We start from the raw sequence: 18,185 nt of genomic DNA on the forward strand, positions 1-18,185 counted from the left end.
TGTGTAGAAAAGTGCCCAGTTGAGGGTGAAGGAATCAATGTTTTGGGCCAATTTTTCGATATTTGTCATCCGAAGGGTTGACCTTCAAAGTGACACCAATCTCGTGAAAATCCGTCGGCTCTGTCGAAAGTTTTTGCTAGATATGCAAACATACATACATACATACATACATACATACATACATACATACATTTAAACAGACAGGTGAGATTTATATTATAGATGAATATTTTTTATGAACAAGGCTTATATCCAAGTTCATGTGGGGAAATGTTGGAGAGATTTTTTTTATTGTAGTAGTTGTTGAGCCTTCCACATTAAAAATAAGTTTGTATTAGACATTAAAGGTTTTGATTGGTCAAAATAAATCGTATGTAATATTTTTTTTTAAGCGATCGGCAGTTAAGACAGAAATGAAACACTAGCATCATGTTGGTCATAAAGAGGCTCTCTTTCTGACCAAAATGGAAAAGAAATTAGACCCTGTAAATAGTTGGAATTTATAATGCAACTTAAAGCTAAGCAAAAATTGTTAAAAATTTGGTGAATATGCTTATATATTTGTATGCACCATATTCACTCCTAAACTAATTAACTGATCATTATGAATTTTGAAAAATAGTTGCTAGGCGTAATAGTGAATAATGTGGACTATATTTAGTTTAATTTAGTTTAATACAAAAAAGAAATAAAGGAGTGATAGACTTCCATAAAAATTTAGACATGTTCAATTTTAATGATTTTCTTTTACCATATTTATTAGACATTAATTAATATATATTCCCGAAATTTTATTTATTTTTTACAAAGAGTTCCCACTTATCAAGACTTTGAAGCCACTCCTGGATAAGTGTCAATGAGTGTACAGTAGTCAATGGGACAATATCGTAGCAATTGTTGTAGTGGAAATTTGGTAAATCAGATTACTTAAGGAGACGGCTCATCAAGAACTTGTTTACGCTGGACTTGAAGACGACCATATTGTAGTCAGCTGGAAAGCAATAAAACGGAACAGAGTTTCTTGGTTTAACAAAATAACATAATTATTCCGCATTCATCAATTCGAGTCAACTTCTGCTTCAAAAAAAGGAAAATAAAGATGGTGGCACATAGAAATCCAAGAATAAACAGTATTAATGCTGGTGTCCCTCAGGGGTCCATCCTGGGCCCAACTCTTTTCCTGATCTACATTAATGATCTTCCAAATCACATCCTTACATCATTTGTAGACATTTATGCTGATGACACTACCATTTATGGTAGCACATCTAAAACAGTAAACGACCAAGTTCTCTCTGATTCTCTCTCCTCTGATCTTGAGCACGTGGTACAATGGGGAAAGGAGTGGCTGGTTACTTTTAATGCATCTAAAACCAAACTTCTCTCTTTACATCATCAACATTCTGATCCACATCTGGCATCAATTGAAATGAATGGCTCTCTTCTTCAGGAGGCCCCAAGTTTTGACAAGCTTCTGGGCTTGACAATTACTCCTGATCTTAAATGGAACACGTACATCAAATCTGTTGCCAGGGCCGCTGGAAAAATGGTGGGAGCTTTCTATCGATCCAGTAGATATCTCACTGCTGATGCAATTCTCTACCTATATAAGAGCCAGGTACGTCCAAGGATGGAATACTGTTGCCACATCTGGACAAGAGCTGCTAGAAAGAACTTGTCCTGCCTTGATAGAGTTCAAAATAGACTTCATAGCCGCGTAGGAGATGTCCTTATCTCACGGAAGAGATGTTGCAAGCTTGTCTCTGATGTATCGTTATTTTCATGGAAAGTGTTTGACTGAGCTTCAGTCTATGGTCCCCACTCGCCAAACTTTCACAAGAAACACTCGTCTAGCTGAAAACACTATCAATAATTCCCCCCACTCTTTATCTGTGCCTAAACCTAAACGTAGATTCCATGAACAAAGCTTCTTTCTTAGAACTGCATGCCTGTGGAATTGTCTTCCATTTTCCTGCTTTCTGGCTGAGTACAATATGGTTGTCTTCAAGTCTAACATAAATAAATTCTTGATGAGCCGTTCCATATGAGTTAACAAATTTGCCGAATTTTCATTACTAATGATTACTATATTTTCCAATTTCTACTGTAAACTCTTTAACCCTTATCCTTGAGTGGCCTCTTGGCCTTGATAATGTGGTGATGCCTGTGTAAAAAAAAAAAAAAATCAAAACATCCAACAATTATGTCACATCTTGCCTTCATGGAACGGCAAATAAGTATACATTAATTATAAAAGTTTATCTGTATGAAATACGTCCTAAAATGGATTACTGTTGCCATACTTGGGGAGAAGCTGCTCACAGCACCTTTTCCTGCTTCAACAGAGTTCAAAACTGACTTTGAAATCTAGTAAGTGATGTCCTTTTCTCCTCCTTGTAACCTCTTTTAAACAAAAACGACGTTGTGAATCTATTTTTGCTCTATCGTTATTTTCATGGCAAATTGCTCGACTGAGCTCCAATCTATGATCTCTCCCAAAACATTCAGAACAAACACTCGTCTAGCCACAACCACTATCAACAATTTCCCCCACTCTATTGGTGCCTAAATATAAACGCAAATTCCATGAACTAAGCTTTTTTCTTAAACTTCAAGCCTGTAAAACTGTTTTGTAGACCTGCTTTTCAACTGACTACAATATAGTCGTCTTCAAGTCTAATGTAAACAAGTTCTTGTTGAGTCGCCCTTAAATAATTCTACTTAATGTCCACCACTACTGATCACTACACTGTTGTCTCACAGAACACCTTATACCCATTAACCCTTATCCTCAAGTGGCCTTCAGGCCTTGATAAATGGTGATTCCTCTTAGTAAGAAAGCAAAATCCATATGTCAAAGTATACACAGCAATAGCAACATCAGAATGAAACAATGATTCCAAACGTTTGTGGATACAAACATTTTGAGTTTCCATTCCAAACATCGCAATCATTATGTGAAATAATTTTAGTTTTTTTATTTAATTTTTCATGTTTCTTTTATAAATAAATTCAACCTCCACAAAAAAAAATCGATGATACAGTGTTTTCATTACAAAACAATTCTTCATAAACAATCCAAGTTATTAATTCTTTGGAATTGCTAAAATTCAGAGAATTACGTCTTTGAATTTTTGAGATTGTTTTTTTTTTAGTTTCTCTTCTCTTTTTTTTGTGTTTTACTTTTTTTCAGTCTCTCTCTTCTTTTTTTTTTCAAGTCTTCCCTCTTTTTTTTTTTTTTGGTCAGGACCATAGTTACAGAGTTCTTTTTCCTCTCACACCCAAGGGTCAATCCTTGTCAACGGCCACCAAAGTGTGTCCGCTACTTATGGTGGTCGTTTAGTGATTAGACCCAATGTTGTGTTTCATGATGACTCAAGGTCTATCCTGGTCACGGCACCAAAGTGCGACCCGTCCGTCAGCAAAGTGTCTTAGTGTGGCAGGTCCTGTCAATCGATTTGGTTGGTCTTAATTTCGTAACCAAGTTGATATGTCGCACGAGAAGGAGAGCAATTTCATGCACACAAAAGAAAAACAACTCAGTGCTCTATTCTACTGATTAAATTCAAGAAAAGATATACAAATATATAGTTATGCACAATTGTCTACGGTTCAATGTTGATTTTGATAGATTCCGCTGAGTTGATAGGTAGATTTCTCTTGGTATTGTGGTGAGGAAGATGCGGGAAGAAAGGAGGAGCATGTGGCGATTTGACGAGTTGTTCTGTCTCAACTCTCAACAACTCGGACTCCAAATTCAGCTTCAACTGACGGGTTCGATTCTGCGCCCCATTCATATACTCAGGGGAAGGGTGAAATCATGGTTGTTCCCTGGACCAATCATATCCAGTTATGTCACCCCAAGGGAGGTTCTCCTCTCCTCAAGTGCACCTGTGGATCTGCAAACGTTCTTATGCCCCGAGAGGTCATTCCTCATAACCCTCTGAGTCGCGCGCATTGTACTCAAACTATAAACATCCTTAGTCTTGAACCCTGAGTCATTCCATTTTCGGAGTACAATTTACAAAAAAAAAAAAAAAAAAATATTGTTGCCGATTTTCATAACAATGAAAATCACAAATCAGTAAGGTCTTTTGCTGTCACCCAGGCACACCAATGATAATTAAAGAATAAAAAAAAATCATATCTGCCCAGCTTCTTCATTATTTCGGGAGTCTTTACCTTTCCCCTCCCCCCATGGGGAGCTTAACCGTTTCCTGGGACGGTCACGTTACAGGAGATTTGAATTCTTTGGACTACTGTTCTCATCTGAGAGTCATTTTCACAAAGTTCCGGTCGATGTAACCTCCGACTTTCTTAAGGTGTATCTTGTTGAACTCAGGAATGTTTCTGTCTAAATTGGAAATCTGGACAGAATTCTGAATGGAACCCTTTACTTCACAGGTAGCATGCTCTTGTTCCGTCAGCCATGGCTTGACAGAGATCCTTAGTAATTTGCAATTGTGATTCACACTGAGAATTGAACTTCAACAGAATATCACCTTTACAATTGATTTTTGAAGTACTCTAACCACTGTGGACAATTCTAGTACGAATTTAGGAGCCTTACACCTATTTTATTTCTAGTTGTAAATATTACTAATTACTATTATCATGTTTTTTTTTTTACTTAACTCTATGTATTATCGATTATTTATAATTAACAGTTCCAATATCGTGTCAAATTCTATACTAGGTTTACTTAGTAATTGATTGTCACATGTGCTGCTTCTTTGAATCGTCTTACTTGTCACTGTTCTTCTTTATCTATAATTTTTATTTATTTCATAATGATAGATGTTTTCCCTTTCTGTACAGATATGGTCAGCCATACCCGACTTTTCAATGTCTCCATCTATTACGGCTTTTTTATGTCCTTGTACCCATACTCTTATAGACAACATGTCTCACTTTTCAAACATTACCAAGTTCAACAAGATAAACCTGAAGAAGATCAAAGATAACATTGACCAAAACGTTGTGGAAATTGTAAAGTGGACGTAAAAGCCTACCGAGTACGAGATTAACACTGAATTTATAACACCTCATGACGACCGGTGTTCCACTTTTTTTTCTGACCCGTCTCATCAGTCCTTCCCATTCTCTACATGCCCCACCACCTTATGATCGCAACACCAGTGTTTTGTGATGACTTGTTGGGAAAGTTCTGTGTAGTTGTGAGTTAATCCTTGCATTTGTGCAAACAATGGTCTTGGTGGTCGTGTTACTCTCATGCTGCGTCGTGGGGTTGGACTCATTGGTTTGTGCCTGATCTAGTCTTGGTTATCCACCTCCATACCTGCATCAGATGAGTCGTCTGCCATCACTACGTCATCATCCATCGTTTCCATGTCCATCCCCTTGTGTATGCCACACGAGAATATTCTGTCCTCCATTCTTGGTCTTTGAGGAGGTGATTGAGAGGGTGGTTATATGAGTGAATAATCTGGCGTATCCATGACAGATTGGATCTTCCAGAGGAAACAACGATTGTGTAGTGTGATCCTGCCATTTCCATCCAACCGTATCTGGTATTGTCTCTTACCAATAGTCTCTACAACCTTCCCCGTTTTTGTCCATCGTTGCAGATATTGTCCCTCCTGATTCTGCACCTGAATAGATTCACCAATCTAAAGCTGTTGGAGTGGATGTTGTTCTGGTCTTAGTTAGCACTGCCATTTCCCAGAACTGCCGGACTTTCAATGGCAGTTTGTGTCGTGAATTCTTTTGAATCTACCTCTGCTCCATGCAAGATGTGATATTGCTGCAAATTTTTGTCTTTGTTCACCAAATGCTGGTCTTCCTCGTCCTCTGCTGCTAAGTATTTTTGACTGGTATTGTGTTGAATCACTCGTTGACTCCATTGTCAACCTCTGTGGTTTTTGACACACTTTTCGTAAGCGTCCAGGAATTCCACAATTATTGCATCTGAGTTTCCTCACCGGACAGTTCCTCCTTCCTTTTAGCCATTGAGATGTGATGTCCTCCAACACCCTGTACATGGTTTATTTCGAGGTGTTCTGGATTCCTCCCTCTCTTGAGACGGTTCCTTCTCAGACTTCGTTGAGCCAAACGTCGAATGCTCATTTAGGCTGCTTTGCAAATGAGGAGTCAACATATCCATTGTCTCTAAACTAACACGTTTGTGGAGTTTCTGTTAAAATATTGGCTTCGGCCAAAAACTTGCACTGGTATTCTGTACTGCAAGTCCAGCTACGAGTTGGCCAGTTACCACCATGTCCTCTGACTAGTTTATAGCTAGTCAGCAACTCGTTAGGACACTGGACAGTAAAATTGCAAAACCTCGCTTGGGATCGAAGTTTTGCTAAAAACTAACCCTAACCTCCCCTTCTTGCTGTCTCATATTGTGGAATCTATGTCTATGCATCTTTTAATGTAGATCTTTCACCGCAATGAGTTGTGTATGCTGTAGGAGCTGTTCTTCTGTGGCTATATTGAGAGTTTCGGGCCTTACTAGTTCGAACAAAAGTCTGTTTACCTTGTTCGAGCAAGCTGTTCTTAATTCGTTGTATATTTCCACGGGGTTGATTAAACTGCACATTTGTTTGTACCGGGCCCATGTGTCGATAAATCTTGTTCGTAGTGCCATGTAAAGTGGGCTTAAGTCTACCACGTCATAGACTAGTACCGAATTTATAACACTGCATGACGACCGGTGTTCCACTTTTTCCCGACCCGTCTCATCGGTCATTCCCATTCTCTACAGAAATGACACTCAAGATAGGAGTAGTAGTCTGAAGAATCCAAATAATACGAATATTAAGAGAATTATTCAATAATATAAAAAAAATATACAAGGTGATTGAAAGGTAACTTGCTGTTATTAAGTGCTTGCAATCTATTTCTAAAATTTAATTCTTACAAGAAATGAATATAATAAGTGATTTTTTTTTAGAATTAATATGGGTGCCAGCATTCACAACAAGCTTTTTAAGACGCCTGGGAACTACACCAACTGATTTCACAAAGGAGTTCTTTCTTTTTTCACTAATACGTCAACACTTATCAAGATTAAAAGTCCATTTGAAGACTAGGGTTAATATAGTAACTTAATAGATGTATGGTAATGAATACTATTAGAGAATTTAAAATCTCTACATATCGTCAATTCAAAACAATAACTGACCAAAAAACATTTTTTTCCATTGTTAAAAATATCGCTCATGGAATCTGAGGACTAAAGGAAAAAATTAAGAAGCAGCCCCACAACTCTCACTCCCCATCCCTAATCATTTCTTGTAAGAAATATATTTCAGCAATAAATTTCAATTATAAGGAATTATTTTCCAATCATACTGTATATTTTATAAGTAATACAAGTTTTCAAATTTAATATCAATGTTTTTTTTTTAATTATTATGTTATTAATGTTTAAGGGGATCCTATTATTTAACTTTTTGCAAAATTTTAAGTAATTTGAACATTGAAGAGTTAAAAAATAAAACTAAGAAGGCTTTTTCATAATAAATCTGTTCTGGGCATTCAACAGTTAGTCTGCACTGGTTCTGTTTGGATACAATTAGTAACAAAAACTCTACTTGAGCCATCTTCAATTCAGAGATAATGACTACAGGCTATGATGAATTAACGGGATGTCAGAGAATCAGCAATCGGCAGGAATTTCGAGTTAATATTCAGAAATTCTTACCATATAAACATCCACTTGTAAGGCTGATAGCTTCGGGCCATAATTAATTGGACTTTCCAAAACTCGCTTTTCTTCACAGTTATGTAATCAAAAAGCACCACAAAAACATCCTTTCGCATATGCTTCTTATTTGACGGAGTTATTTTTTTAGATTAAAACGAAATGAGAAAAACTACATGTATCGTCTTTATATATGGGTGGATAGTAGTGTTATAGAGTCAGACACAATGAATCATATTCAGAGCAAATTCAACTTTTTATAATAAGTCAGAAGTACAGGTGACTCGAAATCCATAGCAAATGGTGTCAGATAAAAGAATCGCATTGATATAAGAATGCTCCGCTTATTAAACTATTTCAATAATAAAAAAAGTAATCAAATTGGCATAAAAGAAAATATGTAAAAAATTTTCAAAAAGTACTTTTGCAATATTTTACATGAAATCCATGTTTGTTTATTTTTAGTAATATATTTTAATAATACAAAAAAACATTGATACAAAACCATTTAATATTGTTCGAACAAAACATTTTTTCTAAATAAAAATAAAGAAATCAATAAATATTCCATAAAGTAATATATTTTATAATATTAATACAATTTCAAAACAATGAAATAATATTTTATTTATTATTTCATGCAAAAAAGTAATCAAGTATTATTTTTGTAAAAGCTATTTTTTGAAAATAAAATGGTGTACAAATCTTTTACACCAATTAGATTAATTATTTTTTAACTAAAAGAGAAAGTCCAGTTAAGTCGGTGGAACATTTTTATACGAATGCAAGTCGCATGTTGTTCGAATTCACGTTCACTCTTATTATAAAAGGTTCGCTTCCTCAAGCAATCTTGTTCTGATTCAGAGCAAAAAATGGGATTCAATTATTTGATTACCAACCTCACGATCTTGTTTTCACCTTATTTTACTTTTTAGTTTAACAAATTATTTAAATTTTGCTCACGTGATAAAAAGAAGACGTTTACTTTCCATTAGAGATTGTAAACCAGTTTAGTGTGCAAAATGGGTAAATACAATGTGATATCTCATTTATTTTTTATTTAATTTTTGATGTAAACACGATTTATTCTTTTCTCTTTGTAAATGTAAAATTCTGTATCTTCTGAGTTTCTTATCTTCTCCCTGAATACTATAATGAAACACATATCTGCTTTAAAGCATTCCTGAGCAACACGGAGGTTCATCTTAGCCCTGAATACTATAAAAAAACATGTTCTATTCTATCTAAGTCATTCTTCACTTTTGAATTCAGCGTCTCCCACTTATCAAGTGCAATACTCTATTATTTGCTGCTAAGAACAAAGCTGGCTTCCTTGTGAAAAATATTTCAAGCAGGATTAAGTATATTTTGTAAGAAATTAAATTGACTTACATTTTATAGTTCTTAACATAGACTTTTGTCTGAAGGAAGATAATCATGATTTTATATAATAAATTAAAACAATAAATATATACTGCAGGTAACATTGTTGTCTTCTATTAATTCTTCTTTGCGAGGGGCGTGCAATAAGTAATGCCCCTGATCCACTTCCAGTTGTCTGATCTAGCTAAAATTTTGAATGTGCAATGATTTATATCTCTACGGGTTATATGGCAAATTACAGCTCTGAACTAATTGTGGTTTCTGTTTTACAGGTGTTTGAACTGAGTCAGGTATGAAATGGAGCCTGTTGAATGTTGAGCAGTGATCCGGTTTTTGTATTTGAAAGGACGCACACCACAGAAGACTTTTGATGAAATGAAAGAAACTTATGGTGATAATGCCCCATCATATGACCTTGTAAAACGCTGGCATCATGAATTCAAACATGGCCGGAAGTCTATGGAAACAGCTCCCAGACCTGGTTGCTCCCCTTCTGCCATTGATGAGGCATCTGCCCGTCAAATTGAAGATGCCATTTTGGAAAATTGGCGCATTACTATTCGCCAAATAGCCCAAGATGTCAAGATTTGTACAGGGTCTGTGGAAACTATCATTCATGACCATTTGTATATGCATAAGGTGTCTGCCAGATGGATTCCTAGGTTGCTTACACAATTCACGAAGCGAGAACGCGTCGAGTGCTCGAGGATGAATTTGGAGATGTGCCAAGAAGATGAGTCAAAGTTTTTCAAAAGGCTGATTACACAGGATGAAACCTGGGTCCATCATTATGATCCAGAGACCAAAACCCAGTCAATGCAGTGGAAGCACTTGGACTCACCACCTTCAAAGAAGGCAAGGGTGCATCCCTCCACTGGCAAAGTTATGTTCACAGTCTTCTGGTACCAGGACGGAGTAGTGATGAGAGATTTTCTGGCAAGGGGTACCACAATTACAGGAGCCCATTATGCTTCACTTTTGAGGAAATTAAGGGAAGCTATCAAGGCGGGGCAAGATCAGCAAAGGTACCCTCCTCCTGCAGGACAACGCTCCGGTCCACAACTCGCATGTCGCCAGATCAGAAGCGCGGGCGTGTGGTTATGAAAAAATCCCCCATCCTCCCTACTCTCCTGACCTTGCACCCTCTGACTTTCACCTCTTCCCAGCCATGAAATTGTTTTTGAAAGGAAAGCGTTTCTGAGATGATGCAGCCTTGATTTTTGAAGTCACGTCGTGGTTGGAGGACCAACCTGGGCTGTTCTACAAAAACGGTCTCTAGAGTTGCATCAAACGATGAGAGAAATGCATAACTCTGCGTGGTTCCTATGTAGAGAAAGACTAATAACTGTGCCAAGTTTCATTGCTCTAATGCTATGGGAAGTGGGTCAGGGGCATTACTTACTGCACACCCTCATATATGTATATATATATATATGTGTATGTTACCATCTGCAACACAATCAGCCCACAATAACAATATTTGAATTAATAATAAAAAGTAGGTATCACAGTTTAATGTGCAATGTTTAGGTTGACTTAATCTAATAATTATAGCTTCTATCATTGATAAATTTTCATTTACCAGAAAATAACATCAAATTAAGGATTTTTCATATTACACCGAAAATTAGTTTCTGAACCAAATTTTGAACAGATATAATTTGGTATCATTGTTTATGTTTTTGCAATGTATGCACACTTTAAAAACTTCTAAACATAATGAAAATAAAAGTTAAGTTTGGGATATCTATTCAGTGAAAGAGTGAAGTACAGTGTGTATTGGGAGAAGTTGCTCATGTGTTTCATCTATTATCAACACAACTATTTTCATCTTGGGAATAAAGAGCTTTACTTTAGTTCGACTAAATCCTCAGAAATAGTCATAAGGAAATAACTCCGACATAAAAAAATTTCTACACTATTAAGACGAAATTTCGGAAATCGTAAAACTGAATTTCACACGAAAACAATGTTATCTACATATTCCTTATATTTTTAAAATGATTATATCCAAAAATTATGTAAATCGATAAGGTAGAAAATTATTAAAGAAAATAAAAAATACAATTTGAAGAAAACGATCGTAAAACACACGAGAGCTCAAAAGGGAGGTAATTTTCCGTTTCGATTGAAATAAGATGGCGGCAATTTTTCATCTGCTAACACAAAGTTGTTTTTTTTAATAATTCAGTATATTCAGGTAATTTCAACTGCATAATTTGGAAGCTATCATTGTAATTTATTAGAATTGATAAAAAAAAAATCAGTTGAAACCATCTTTTTTTATCTGAAAACTCCATTTATCGACTACAAAATTTCGTCCTAATAGTGTAAAGGCGTCAAAATTTCTTATTTTGTTCTAGCTGGGAATGCCAGACATTCACCTACTTTCTTAGACATTCCAACTGAGAGAACTTTTTAAGATTCTAACTGTCCCTTTTAGCGCAATTGTTTGTATCTCTCTTGCACTTGGTTTACAAGTTATATTTGCCAGGTAGTTTTTTTTTTTTAATTCTTTTTTATGAGTCTAGTTACTCTTATAATTACTGGAATGATGGAGATCTTCCTAAAATTTCTGTTTCTTTTCCTCTCATACATTAAACCTTGGTATTGCATTATCTTTTCTCTCTCAGCTGTATTTAAGCCAGCATTATTGAGGACACCAACTTTCACTAATTAATTGCTTCTTTAGCGTTCTTGTCCCATATTGGTATGTCAGGTTTAATAGCTTCATTTTCTATGCGTGTAGCGGTAGGAATTGCATAATTTCTCAGCTGTAGATGTATTTTTTTGTTATGTATGGTCAATGATCTTTGGACCATATAGCATTGTACTTATGGTAAAAAGGTTTTGTGCCAAAAAGACAAAGAATTATGCATTTGTTACCTTAGTGCTATAACTTTTTAGATTTCCAGCTATGATGTAAAAGTTTTTTTATTGAATAAAACAATAACATCACTGCAAGATGATCTTTCTTTCCGACTAGCATGTGTATCATCTGAGTACGTTAAGATTAATTTCTTTTCAAATTATTCAAATGAAGAAATTTCAGCATAATTTTCTTGCCCTTTACTTTAAACAGACGCAGACATTTTTTTTTAATCTCTTTGAGTATTTTCGGTTGGCATTATTATCTGTAGATGTTTCATTACTTTAATTTTGTCTTGTTTGTGAAGCAACCCAGATCATTTGTTTACTTAAACGTTTTAGCTTAGTTTTTACTTCTGCAGTCAATTCATCTGTTTTCCCTGTACAACTTTTAACTGGAAATATAAGATTTGCAGTCTAATGGGATTTTAAAGAAATGTACTTCATATAAAAAAACAATATCATGTATTTATGATATGTGCTAGATCTATTTTTTACAGAAAAAAGTCATAGATACTAGCATTCATTGAAAGCAAGGGAGATAAGTCAAAATTATAGTTTGCAGTTACCTTCCCTTGATTTTAAGAACTCTTCTACATTAAAACATGATAAAACTGAATAATTTGCTAAATTTTATTTTTACTTGTATTTTTCTATTGAATCATTTTTCATAATTTCTAGAATGTATACTAATTTCGACATAACACATAGGTACATAATTGTGTTTTTACCTGAAAGGTATTTGTTTGAAATGCAATTATATTACAGAAGAATCAATTTTTGTTTTATTTCCACTTCTATGGTTTGTAATACTTAACTGATTTACTAATCTATATATCTATAAAAAGTGAGAATGTGTGTGTGTGTGTGTGTGTGTGTGTGTGTGTGTGTGTGTGTGTGTGTGTGTGTGTGAGAGAAGACACTTCTCAACCTATATACTCAACGAATGTTTGATCTACAGACTTGGGATATGGTATTCAGACATATGGGAAACTTCTTAATCCGTTTTTATCCGGAAAAACAAAACTGCTAAGGGATCAAAATTTTAAAATTGGTACATAGGAGGCCACTGGATTTTTATCTGTTTTCAACTGTTTCACAACTGTGCATGCACGTCGTGAAATATACCAGTTTCCTTATGTTAAATATGAGTTGGTTTGAAAAATTCTTTCAAGGTAATGTCAAGCTGGTGTAATGGTTATCGTACTTGACTCACTGTCTTTAAGTTTTGGTTCATATTTATCCATTACACCTCTGCCTTTCATAAATTAGCTTTATAAACACATTAACAATGCTTCAAGCAAACTATATTAACCTCCTAAAAGAAATACACTTTACAAACAAATATTGGATGTCCTTTCTTTCTCTTAAAACTCATACACCATTCACTCCCTCCTCTCTCTCTTTCAACTGATATAAAACCCTCTTTGTAATTCTTTTCCATATATCAACATGCATGAATTATTGTGCCTTTTCTCTTCAAGAAAAATTATTACTATAAGAGAAGACACTTGAAAAGATTTCATTTTCACATAGTGTGTGTTTTCATCATCATTATCATAAAAATATCTTGTAGTCTCGGCATTGACTGGCATTACAACAAATAGTTGAGAAATATTGAGGAGGATGGAAAAACCAAACAGAGAAAGCACTAACCAGACCTCTACTGGATGAGTGTGAAGAGGACCGAGACCACGGGGAGGCATATAGTCACCCAAATTCCAGTGTTAACCAATGGTCATTGTCAGCGAAAAGTCAATAGTAAGTGTCTGTTGCAATAATGCAAATTCAAAAGAGATGGAAAGTACTGGAAATCTTAGGAGACTTGCTGTCACCAAGACTTCGGTTGTTGTCAGTAAATAATCTCATATGATGACATGTGAGAACTCCTAGTGAATACAAAGAGTAATAATAATTAGAAGAATGATAATGATAATAATAAAATAATAATAAAATAATAATAATAATATTGATAATAATAATAATATTGATAATAATAATAATAATAATATTAATAATAATAATAATAATATTGATAATAATAATAATAATAATATTGATAATAATAATAATAATATTGATAATAATAATAATAATAATAAAATAATAATAATAATGATAATAATAATAATAATAATATTGATAATAATAATAATAATAATATTGATAATAATAATAATAATAATATTGATAATAATAATAATAATAATATTGATAATAATAATAATAATAATAATTATAATAATAAAATAATAATAATAATATTGATAATAATAATAATGATATTGATAATAATAGTATTCAGCATAGTCATGAGTAGATATCCTCAATTTATTATTGCATATTAATTCCTTGCAATAAAAAGTAGTGACTAATTTCTTACCTTGGAAAATATCGTAGATCCTTCCATTGAGGTATCTGAGTGGCCTTGGCACGATCTTCCCGCTCATAGAACTCCAGCAACATGTACGAAGCAAATTTATCCCAGTCCACATATCCTTCTCCAGTCACATCTATCTTTTCAAACAGTTCTGTATACTAAAAAAAAAGAAGAAAAAAAATAAACACAATTTAAAGTCATTTCATTGTCATCTACAGTATTTGTAAATGTTAACTATTAATTATTGTAAACACATATTCCTGTAACATAAATTTTGTTTTTTTTTTCTATGAAATTCTTAGACTATTTGAAAAGATGAACCATGCATATATACAGCATCCCACTTATCAGGACATGTGAAACGAACAAGTTTAGCATGATGCTGCATTTGATACCAATCAAATTTACAATAAAAAAAAACAATAAAAAAAACGCAACCACCGATTGCCACGACAAATAAGACCCTACCTAAGAGCTTATCCTTAAAACTCCTTGGTTTAAAATTCACATGCAACATGAATTGGTGGGCTCCTTCTACTTTGCTAGAAAATTACTCACATCAGAGAGTATGCTATATCATCTTGACAAAGCCACAATTTACCTATACAGAGTATTGTTGCGACATCTGGGCCGGTGCATCTACCATTAATCTCTCTCTCTTAGGGTTCAAAAAGAGTCACCAACCTAATAGATCCTACACTGTCAACCAAACTCGAACCTGTTTCATCGCTGCAATGTTGTATCTCTCTGCCTGTTTTACAAGTACTTTAATGGAAGGTATTCAGATGAACTGATAGCATTTGTGCCCCCTCGACGTATATATTCTGGACTAACCCAACAAGCAGCAAAATCTCACCCCTTAATTGTTAGATGCCAGAAAGCTTTCTACTCTGATAGTTTCTTCCCTCATTTTGGAATTTTCATTTTTCTTTCCTGCTTCCCTTACTGTACTAATCTGCAAAAGTTGAAATATAATGTGAACAGCCATCTTGTTGCTCAACTCCCCATAATCCAAATTAGATACGATCCCAAATAGTAGCTCTCACGTCCAAGCAGTAATATGCTTTGTTTGAGGCGAAAGAGTAAAAAAAAAAAAAATATTAAAAAAATGAATTAACCTTTATCTTAAACCATAATGTCACAATACCGTCTCTTAAAATCTGGCACTTGCTTTCAGGCTGGGATCGAGGTGTGGTGTCTTCTGTCCTCAGTCGAAGAAAGAAATTATATTAACTGCGGAAATTTTTAGCCCTACCAAAATGCCCTTTTTTTTGGAGAACTGGATATGCCCAATATAATAAACGAGTACTGAAACTAATTAAGGAGTACAAAGCCTGACTAATAGAACAACTTTTAGGCAAAATTCAAACTTCTTCATCAACAACTTTTTTGTTAGAATGATTTCTTTGTTCTCAAAATACACCTCAGTTTCCAATATCACTTTTTCATTTGAGTCGAATCTCTTTTCCTAGTTTCTCCCTCTTAAATAAGGTCAAAGAAAATTGTTTCTAACTATATATATATATATATATATATATATATATATATATATATATATATATATATATATATATATGCAATTCATATCATTTTGTCATTGTTAAGATAAACTTATCACACAGTGCATTGTCTTGTCATCTTCATTTGTGGCCGTTTTTTAGTGATTTCTTCTTTCAAATATTTTATATTTGCTATCAAGGTAATAAATGAATGAAATACCATGTGCGTCCCAAAATACAGAGGTTTGCAATTTAGGCAACTTTAGATAAATTAAAATACTACTGTCCACTCGGCTTACTTCCAATTTGATCCCAGAGCAAAGTGAAAAATTCATATTTCATTCATTGTCACATGTTGATATAAAAAGTCCTTTTTGTTGCGTTGAAAGAATTGCAAACAACGGTCTGCATCGTGAATTTGTTGTTGTTTCTGATTGACTGTGAAAAAATGAAGGATCTACTTTTAACACGGCTTTCTTATTGACAAATATTATTGCAATATGGGGAAGACACTTCTTTTTTGATATCATTAACTCCTCTGCTATCTCACAACTTCAATTTATGATTGGGTTAAACAAGTTTGTAGACATTTTTTGCAATGTTTTCCAATGTTGCAGGGTCTGATAATTAGTGACCGATTGGTTTTACAACTGAGAGACACAGACATATGGCAATAGCAAAAAACCAAAAAAAAAAAAAAAAAAACTCATGGGTGCAGCAAAATATAAAGGTAGTATTTATTTCAAAGAAATAAATGATCGTTATAGAGAGTTGATGACTTGGTGAGCCGACAGGAAAGAGGATGATTCATTACTGCAGCATGATGATTGGTTGATGGCTAGCATAATGATAAATTTTCACCAGAGTGTCCATTGGTCTTTTCACTGGGAGCTGTTGCTTTTTTGGATGTTCCTGAGAGATCACATACCTCAAGTACATCCAATCTGTTTAGACATGGTCAAGAGTTAGATCAGCAGAAGGACATTGCCGGATGCAGGAAAAGAAGAACATCGATAGGAACCAGAAAGGCAGCATATCTACTGAAACTAGAAAAGGCACTGAGACACCAGGTGCAGCAGCTGGAAGTCTGCAACTAAAGCAGGAGGGTGTTGCCCAGAGATGCAGATGAACAAGTTGCAAGTGTTGATGCATGTCTCGGCTGATAGCTGCTTTATTTTTTATTGGTGATGATTATGGCAGTCATTGTTAATGTGCTGTAGAATGAAGGGTCAGAACTGCTGCTGCTGTGACTATCAGCTCGTGGATAGTGAAAAATGCCATTCTGTTCAGCAGGGATTAAAGAGAGAAAGGCTATTGTTACTGGCTATTGTCATGATAGTGAAAGGTTATTGTTACTGGCTATTGTCATGATAGTGAAAGGTTATTGTTACTGGCTATTGTCATGATAGTGAAAGGTTATTGTTACTGGCTATTGTCATGATAGTGAAAGATTTGTTATCATGATAGTGAAAGGCTATTGTTACTGGCTATTGTCATGATAGTGAAAGATTTGTTGTCATGATAGTGAAAAGGCTATTGTTACTGGCTATTGTCATGATAGTGAAAGTTTGGCGGGGGGGCATAGAATGGAGCTCAGCCGAGCACTTTCCATGAAAATAACGATACAGCAGAGACAAACTGGCAACATCTCTTCTGTGAGATAGAGGTTGCAGGGAAGAGAAAAGGACATCCCCCACAAGGCTACAAAATCTATTTTGAACTCTATCAAGGCAGGATAAGTCCTTTCTAGCAGCTACTGCCCAGATATGGCAACAGTACTCCATCCTTGGACGTACCTGGCTCTTATATAGATAGAGAATTGCATCAGCAGTGAGATATCTACTGGATTGATAGAAGGATCCCACCATTTTTCCGGCGGCCTTGGCAACGGATTTAATGTATGTGTTTCATTTAAGATCAGGAGTAAATGTCAAGCCCAGTAGCTTGTCAAAACATGAGGCCTCCCCAAGACGAGAGCCATTTTCATTTAAGCAAGACTCGACTAATAGTCTACTTTTGTATGCATATTTGGTATCAAAACCGACCCACTTTGCCTAACACTCTAGCCTCAACTTGAAATTATATGTACTGATATCCCAAGCAAAAATAAAATGAAATGACTATTGGAAATTTATCAATATTGCTGATTTTTTTTAAATGCTGGAAGAATTTCCCCCCTTAACGTTTATTTCAGTAATACAAGGACTTAGGTAACCTGGAGTTGCCTCCCTTTGTCTGTTAACTGATGATGTGTGTTTTTAGGATTGGTTGACTCTGAGTTATCTCCTCTTTGACTGTATTTATAAAGGGGCATATGTGATGTGTTTTTTCCTCTTCGTGTTGTAAACAAGTGAATAAACAAACATGTCTTTCTGCGTCTCTGTGT

General features: G+C 34.7%; 1 protein-coding gene across 1 annotated transcript in view; it reads right to left on the reverse strand.

Moving 5' to 3' along the window:
• The window catches only part of LOC145289182 (cilia- and flagella-associated protein 337-like), a 1,233,457-nt gene that overhangs the window by 815,503 nt on the left and 399,769 nt on the right, over window positions 1–18,185 (reverse strand). The window contains exon 4 of the mRNA XM_080136389.1: window positions 14,304–14,458. Coding sequence (XP_079992515.1) covers window positions 14,304–14,458 — 155 coding nt within the window. The remainder of the gene's footprint in view (window positions 1–14,303; window positions 14,459–18,185) is intronic.

The sequence above is a fragment of the Euprymna scolopes genome, chromosome 2 (genome assembly GCF_053919585.1).
Source record: "Euprymna scolopes isolate OS-2025 chromosome 2, ASM5391958v1, whole genome shotgun sequence".
Taxonomy (NCBI): domain Eukaryota; kingdom Metazoa; phylum Mollusca; class Cephalopoda; order Sepiida; family Sepiolidae; genus Euprymna; species Euprymna scolopes.